Below are 9063 nucleotides of genomic sequence, written 5' to 3'. Positions count from 1 at the left end.
GTTGCCAACTTTAATAGTCTCTTCTCAATCTGTAAACTGTATGATTGAAACAGCTTTATAATCTTGCCTCTCAGAAATGTTTCTAATCTCTGCCATAAAACACAGTTATAAGAAGAGCAGATGAGCTTTGAGGACAGTGTGTCCTGGCAGGCACGCTGCCCTCAGTTCCCTCCTAGCCCTCTCAATAATATATTTGCAGTTCAGAGTACTTACAGCTCCCCGGCCTGCAGTCCAATTTATTAACTCTTTAGGAAGTGTGGTCTACTTTGGCCCTTCAGGCCCAAGACTGTCCCTCTTAGAGTTTCCAATTTCACCCTCAACTCAGGGCTTAAAATTTCTGGTTCCCCCTCCAGTTATCTCTGAGCTAGGGAGCCCCGCCATTCCCATTTTGGTCTACATTTCCCACAGAAGATAATATCCAGTATTAAAGTGCTCCTAGTACCATGCTGGACATGGATTCAGTATTGACTTAGGGCCTAGTCCTCCAATTATTCAGGGTAGACTGATCAGGGTGTCCACATAAGAGTGTCACCTACTGGATCACCTGGACACTTCCTGAAACTCCAGGGTATTTAAAAGGTCAGGACAAAGTGATGATGCCTTCTAGTCCATCCCCACCCATTTAGAAACACATTACAGGGTAGTAACTTTCAAGCTGTCTGAAACATTGACTTTCAACACCATGATGCCATGTGCCAGAACTGTATTATCATGTAGAAATGCACAAGTTTGTCCAATCAGAAAAATATTCAAAAGATGAAATGATGATGATATCATTGTTATTTAGACAGTGGTTCTCAAACTTATTTGGTTGCTCCCCACCTGCTTTGTGTCTGTAGTTGTTTACGCCCCCCCTCCTGCCACACAAGTACACATACTGATAACAAATATCAACATGCAACTCTCACTAATATTAAAACAGTAAGTCATTGATTCAAACAGAGCCATTTAAGTATGTAGTAATGTCCATTTTAAGTGAGATACTGCTTACTGGCATTACACTGTTGTTACTAGTGTGACGGGTGTGCCTGTTTTTTGGAGCAGAGAAATTCCACAAATTGCACAAATGAGCCAACGATGGATTGTAATAAGAGCAAAAGCAAAACTGTGATTGTGGTCCACGCTTACAATTACATGTGCACACCACATCGTAGCAAACGGATTAATGTACAGATGGCAATGACTTTGTATAATGCTGTGCAAGCTTAACAGAAATCCACCTAAATGCACAGCGCCAGCTCGAGTCAAATGCACAGCGCCATTTGAAGATCTGATATGTCTGGAGGAATCAGCTTTGCTCGTTATTCATCGGTGTGGGTAAAATGTGCCCACTAAATTGTTTTTTTCCCTAAAGCTTCTCACGCCCCCCAGAATATATTCCATACCTCCGCAGGGGGTGCTCCCCTCAGTTTGAGAACCTCTGATTTAGATAAAACCTTATATCTGGGAATCTCTAAGCCCTTTGCTAACTTATCTATGACTTATGTCAAATATTACTGTTCCCATCTTATAGATAAACTGTGGCTCTGAAAGTTTAACTGATTTGTAGAGTGACAGCCAGAATTAGAACTCAGAATCCCTGAGGCTAGGCTTTCAATCTAAATCAACCATGCTGGATATCTTTATTATACAATTATAAATGTTTTATACTGGGCGGGGCTGCTACATACTTTACTAATGTCTTACTCAACAGAAAAAAGTTACAATGAAATAGAAAAGGGCAAATATACTGACAGAGAGATGCAATAGCCTTGAAAACAACCAGAAATCACATTACATGAATTTTACCTTCAAAAGGGAAGATGTAAAACTACCAAACAGTTCCAAATGTATAGGCCTGGAAGGATTTCCCTGAATGGAGGGTTTCTTGTTCCTTTCTTTATCATGTATTCCATACCACTACTCCAATTTTTATGATAAAATCTTGGCTTTTAATTATGAAACAACTTTGCTGTGCAGGTTCCCATTTACCTTGTTACTTATGAGAATTAATCTGGGACTGATTCTTCATAATGTCTAACTGTTTCATTATCAACATCTGTGCAAGGGGACCCTATTCCCACTCATTCAATTGTTCAGTGAACAGTATATACCCCACTGTGCAAGATGCTACACTAGCTTCTTCCTTCCTGGGGACATCACTCATCTCTTGGCTCAGTTGGCCCCTCCTGTGAGAAAACACATCATAGGGGATCAAAAAGAGAGGAATACTCCACCAGCATTCCTCACACAGTTCCACTCAAATTGTTCCATCAGGATTGGGGTGGTGGAGAGGTTTGCCCCATTTCCCATGGAACCAGCTTCTTTTCCCAAATTCAGAAAACTCTCTGGTTTCTGTGTAGAATGCAGGGAATGTTCAGGATCTCTGCACAGGTGCTCTTTGCTTTTGCCACTTTTCAGGAGCACAAGAGCCTCTGCTGGTCTCTAGTAGCTTAGCTCCATGACAGCCACACTACTAGGGTTCCATCAGGTGACAGATTCTCCTGGGATTTCCATTGAAGAATAATCTATGTCAGGCTGGTGGAAGGGCGATGTAGCCCATAGGATCCACCCTCACCACAGTCCAGCCTAGTCCCTTCCCCCCTAACCTCCATATTTCTAATTCCATGCAGAACAATTTCTGCAACCCAGGAAAGGAGAGAATGATGCTCGAAGGCAGCCAACTCCATATGCCAATATTCCCACACACATATTCTCTCCCACTCCCCCACCCCCACCCCAGGACAGATCAAAGGCACTGCCACAACACCCCCGCCAAGTATGGATCTTGGAAGCAAGAGCTGAGGGCTTTATAACTAACTAATTTTCCCCATGGAACCACACTACCGATATGCAAAAAGAAAAGGAGTACTTGTGGCACCTTAGAGACTAACAAATTTATTTGAGCATCAGCTTTCGTGAGCTACAGCTCACTTCATCGGATGTATTCAGTGGAAAATACAGTGGGGAGATTTATATACATAGAGAACATGAAACAATGGGTGTTACCATACACACTGTAACAAGAGAGTGATCACTTAAGGTGAGCTATTACCAGCAGGAGAGCGGGGTTGGGGAGGGGGAACCTTTTGTAGTGATAACCAACGTTCCACACAAAGATGGACTACAAGCCGTCAAGAACACTATCCCCGATAATGTCACGGCAAACCTGGTGACTGAACTTTGTGACTTTGTCCTCACCCATAACTATTTCACATTTGGGGAAAATGTATACCTTCAAATCAGCGGCACTGCTATGGGTACCCACATGGCCCCACAGTATGCCAACATTTTTATGGCTGACTTAGAACAACGCTTCCTCAGCTCTCGTCCCCTAATGCCCCTACTCTACTTGCGCTACATTGATGACATCATCATCATCTGGACCCATGGAAAAGAAGCCCTTGAGGAATTCCACCATGATTTCAACAATTTCCATCCCACCATCAACCTCAGCCTGGACCAGTCCACACAAGAAATCTACTTCCTGGACACTACGGTGCTAATAAGCGATGGTCACACAAACACCACCCTATACAGGAAACCTACTGACTGCTACATGCCTCCAGCTTTCATCCAGACCACACCACACGATCCATTGTCTACAGCCAAGCTCTACGATACAACCGCATTTGCTCCAACCCCTCAAACAGAGACAAACACCTACAAGAGCTCTATCAAGCATTCTTACAACTACAATACCCACCTGCTGAAGTGAAGAAACAGATTGACAGAGCCAGAAGAGTACCCAGAAGTCACCTACTACAGGACGGGCCCAACAAAGAAAATAACAGAATGCCACTAGCCATCACCTTCAGCCCCCAACTAAAACCTCTCCAACGCATCATCAAGGATCTACAACCTATCCTGAAGGACAACCCATCACTCTCACAAATCTTGGGAGACAGGCCAGACCTTGCTTACAGACAGCCTCCCAACCTGAAGCAAATACTCACCAGCAACCACACACCACACCACAGAACTGCTAACCCAGGAACCTATCCTTGCAACAAAGCCCGTTGCCAACTGTGTCCACATATCTATTCAGGGGACACCATCACAGGGCCTAATAACATCAGCCACACTGTCAGAGGCTCGTTCACCTGCACATCTACCAGTGTGATATATGCCATCATGTGCCAGCAATACCCCTCTGCCATGTACATTGGTCAGACTGGACAGTCTCTACGTAAAAGAATAAATGGACACAAATCAGACATCAAGAATTATAACATTCAAAAACCAGATGGAGAACACTTCAATCTCTTTGGTCACTCGATTACAGACCTAAAAGTTGCAATTCTTCAACAAAAAAACTTCAAAAACAGACTCCAATGAGAGACTGCTGAATTGGAATTAATTTGCAAACTGGATACAGCTTGAATAGAGACTGGGAGTGGATGGGTCATTACACAAATTAAAACTATTTCCCCAAGTTTATTCCCCCCTCCACCCGCCACTGTTCCTCAGACTGTTCTTGTCAACTGCTGGAAATGGCCCACTTTGATTATCATTACAAAAGTTTCCCCCCCATCCCCACTCTCCTGCTGGTAATAGCTCACCTTAAGTGATCACTCTCTTGTTACAGTGTGTATGGTAACACCCATTATTTCATGTTCTCTATGTATATAAATCTCCCCACTGTATTTTCCACTGAATGCATCCGATGAAGTGAGCTGTAGCTCATGAAAGCTTATGCTCAAATAAATTTGTTAGTCTCTAAGGTGCCACAAGTACTCCTTTTCTTTTTGCGAATACAGACTAACACGGCTGCTACTCTGAAAACTACCTATATGTTTACTCGCTTTTAATATACAGATTTATTAAAAGAGATTTCTCTTTACTTGCATGACTTTAATTTGTTACTAAGAGTTTCTAAACATTCATCCTTCTTAATTGGTTTCTCTCTTTTAATCATCCTCCTTTGGGGCTTGATCCTACTATGGGATATGCTATGCTTCCAGAAGTCCCACTGAAGACTGTGAGAGAATAAGGTACATAAATTCATGGCAACACTGGAAATCTGATAATTTAGATGCATACTCCAATGCTTTCATGTCTTGAAAGACACATTGCCAAACACTTAAGGCTTCAAATATAGATTATGTGAAAAGAATGTGCATATTGCTCCCAGGGGATTTACCCAAACCAATAAATATACATGTGGTCATGAGGTTTTTTTCCTTTTTTCATTTCAGTGAAAATAGCTTTCTTTTTTAGATTACAATAACCAAACCACTATCCTTTAGAGATGGAAACTCCAATGCACCAGCCTCAGCCTGTGACATACGGAGAAGAAAGTGAAGCTGACCAAAGGAATTTAATTCAATTAACTAGACCAGTCTACTTTACCAGTCCTTGCTGAGTGAAATGAAAAAGTTGAAAACCAATGATAAAAAGCATATATGGTGCAAAGTCAATTAGATTTTTAAAATAATGTCCTTTTTCGTAATATAGGTTGTTAATAAGAAAGTGAAAGGAAAATAAACATTTTATCATGAAAACCCACTTCTAGCCAACATAGAAAATTCATCCGACCCAACCATATGGGTCTTCCTTTCTTTTACAAATCCACATACAGTTTTAAGTGAGGTTTTACTCTGAAAACTAAATCATTTTTTAAACAAAAAGCAGGACGGGTTCCATGTTTAGTGTATCTGACTCCATCTCCAACACTCTCAATTTTCAAATAGAAAAAATGTCTTAACATCCAGCAACGGAAAAGAATATAATAGCCAGCTGCCCCACCCACTTCCTCCTGTAGAAGCTGAGTCTCTGCAAGACTATTAGGAATAAAAGTCTAATTTTGGTCACTAGAATTCACATAACTTTGACAATTATAATTATTTGTTGCATCGCAATTACTCAAAAGTGGAAATTTTAACTAGTGTAAAGAAACTTTCTAAGTCTGGACTGTTGTAAATTGTAATTATCCCCAATGGAAAAAAATTAACTTTACAATTAAAAGAGGTTCCTAAGTAATTTAGAAACATGATTAGTTAAACCAGTGTGAAGAAGAAAAGAAAATATTATTGACTAATGTAAGTATTGGCAGAGACTCACAGACAAGTCCACAGGAGCACGCCGAGATTAGGTGTTCTATAGGATATATCATGAATATTATATGGAAAGAGGATTTTTGTTTCTCTTAGACTTGCTGTTATTGTGCTACAGAAGACAGTTTTCTGTGTGTCTATGTGCTCTATGCATAGGTGTAGCATGCAGTGGAGGAGGCGATGGGGATGGATAGAAAAAAGGAACAATATTAAGAACACACTGTTCTGCCACATTTATGCATAAGCCTTCTGAGTCATTCTGGCCAGCAAAGGACTAGTCCTCGAGATCTGGCCCAAAACCTCTCCAAGTGTGTTTACTCTTCCATTATCAGTTTATGTACTCATTAAACTACTTTGATTAGTAAACATTAAAAGGAGTTCTGAATTACGGTTAGGAAGGGGTGGGGACAGATGGCCCTTTTACAAGGGATTTTCATGTCTTAGTACAGCTAACTGATCTATTTACAGTTTGGGAAATGTTTCAGATCAAATGGAAATTTGCTATAACAATAACACAAATAATACCAGATATTAGGCAACTTGTTATGCTTTTAATAATTTGCTCACTTTCTTTTAAAAAGGAAAGAAATGCTGAAAAGTACCAACTAACAAAAAAGTATTTAAAAAAAACCAGAAAAGTGAAAATAAAAAGTCCTAATTAGTGAATGGGAACCTTGAGATGCAGAAAGTGACAAAAGAAAAACTACAGAATACTTAAATTCAGAGACATGGGTAAAAATACAACACACCAGCCTATGAAAGTCATTGCACAACCTCCAGTCTTCCAGTCTCTACACACAAACAAGGAATCTAAGTCATCATCAGCATGATCACCCTGAGTTTCCTGCACATTTGCCTTGTCCTGCTCTTCTCCACCAAAACCTCATCTGTGGACAGTAACATGCTTCACTTCAAGCAAAACAAAGTGAACCAAGCTAGTTTACAGCTTCTGGAAAAAATGGGAGGACAATTTCCTGTGCAATGTCTAAATGAAAATTCAAACTTCATATCCCTCCAGAATGTTCTCAGCTTCAGAGAGTTCCAGAAGGAGAATGTCATTGTGGCACTCCAGGAGATCCTCCAACAAATCTTCAACATCTTCAGCAAAAGTCAACTCCAAACTGCCTGGGATAGGAGTTCCATGGTTGCATTCCAAAATGGACTTCACCATCAAATTGAGCTGCTGAAGACATGGTTCAATGGAGAAAAAAAGATGGAGACCACCTACCCACAAAATGAGGACTTCACCAGACTGAAAGTGAAGAAATATTTTTGTGTGATAGACAATTTCCTGAAAGAAAAGCAATACAGCCTGTGTGCCTCTGAGATCATCCGTGAGGAAATGAGAAGATGTTTTCTGTTTATTGACCAACTCACAAAAAGGCTTAAAAACTAAGGTATTTTACAAAACACTTTTTCTAGAGTAACTGAAATAATAGTTTTGGGGAAAAACAGGTAAAACATGCTATGCTTTCATTTAGAAACTATTCTATAGGTTCTGTTGTATCCTTTATTAGAGAATATCCTGTTTATACTGCTGATATACAAAAGTGATATATGCACCTCATATAATATATCCAGGGATATGACTTTGTTCAATAGATTGATGAAATGGACAGGGGAATAAAAACTGGCCTGCCCTAAACAAATACCAATCAAGATAACTTTCCACTCAGAACACCACAAAATCCGTCCCTTTTTATCCCATGCTATCTTTAGATCAAGGTCTTCTGCAGGGGAGGACAGGCAGAATTCCCTATCTGCTTTCACTGGCTCTGTTCACCTATAAAGTTTAACAGTTCTGGTAAAAACCTTTTGTAAAAAGAGTTTCTTTCTTAGGCTTACTGGAAGACAGCTTAGGACTTATGATACAGAGTCACCATCATTTTCTAAATATTTCACTATTGAAGTGCTGTCTGTGTTTGAACCATTTTCCTCTTTCATTGCAGCTCGTGATGGTGGGCACTTTTACTACTGAAGTAATGAAATCAGCTGAATGAAACTGCACCCTATGCTGGAATCTTTTCTGTCTCAGTTGCTTCTTCTAATAGTTACTTTTACCAAGTTAAAAGTTTGTACCTTGAATTAAGCAGCCAACTCACCCAGATATATTTTATATATTAGGTTTTCTTACCTTAATGTTTTGCTCACTTTTTAAAATGCAATAAGTGGGATGCATCAAACTGCTTTCATTTACTCTCTTTCTCTACTGTGAAAATATTTTCAGATCATTTTTCTGGAATGGTCATAATTTATCCACAGGCCAACATTTATTTATTTATTTATACATGTACTTATTGCCTTTATTTATATTTATAAATAAAATTATTTTATTTGAACTATAAATCTATTACAGAAATGGTCTGAGTTAATTCCATTAAAATGATGGTATCTTAAAATATTTACATATTTACCATAACATTTACCTCAGAAGTGGTTTACTTTAAGTTCACAATTCCCTAGAAAATACCACTACTTGTGTGGTAATCAATCTTTCCATTATATGGCATGAATGTGCATCCCTTGTACTTCCAAACTACTATTGCCAGGAATTGACGTCTTAGATGTTCAGGACCAGGAGCGCAGGACCAGACCCTCATTGTTATCTCCTGATATTTACTGAATTTATTCCCACTCTACCTGTACACATCAGACACTGTGATTCTGAAGAGTCCAATAAGACTAGTTTTTTTTTCTGAGATCCTTTCAAAATCAAGCCTGCATTTCATATAATAATAAAATATTTCTTAAATGAAGATGATGTAATAAGGATAAAATATTCATATAAATTATTGCTATTCATACCTTGAACTTATATAGAGCAGATGTCAGAGCATTTTATAACCAAATCCTTATGCCTTTATTCATGATAGTATTTCCATTAAAACAAAATCCAAAGTGAATTACTTCAGTGAGGTGGGAACAAGTCACCAGATGGCATTATTGAAGACAGACTTGCCTCTCCTTGGGCTCTCAGGCATTCTCAGCCATTTTTATAGTGTGGAAGAGGGTGTTTCATACTATTGAG

At 39.4% G+C, this 9063-nt stretch overlaps 1 protein-coding gene across 1 annotated transcript; it reads left to right on the top strand.

The window, feature by feature from the left end:
- Nucleotides 1-6861: 6861 nt before the first annotated feature.
- Nucleotides 6862-7431, top strand: LOC311520591 (interferon epsilon-like; the record flags this gene model as incomplete). The annotated part of the gene is made up of 1 exon (XM_084628145.1): nt 6862-7431. The coding sequence occupies one exon, from the start codon at nt 6862-6864 to the stop codon at nt 7429-7431; it is 570 nt and encodes a 189-aa protein (XP_084484271.1).
- Nucleotides 7432-9063: the final 1632 nt, after the last annotated feature.

Source organism: Lepidochelys olivacea (genome assembly GCF_965140295.1).
Source record: "Lepidochelys olivacea isolate rLepOli2 genome assembly, chromosome: 5".
Lineage (NCBI taxonomy): Eukaryota > Metazoa > Chordata > Testudines > Cheloniidae > Lepidochelys > Lepidochelys olivacea.
The sequence above is the reverse complement of the archived record's forward strand: the minus strand, read 5'-3'. Positions and strand labels throughout refer to the sequence as shown.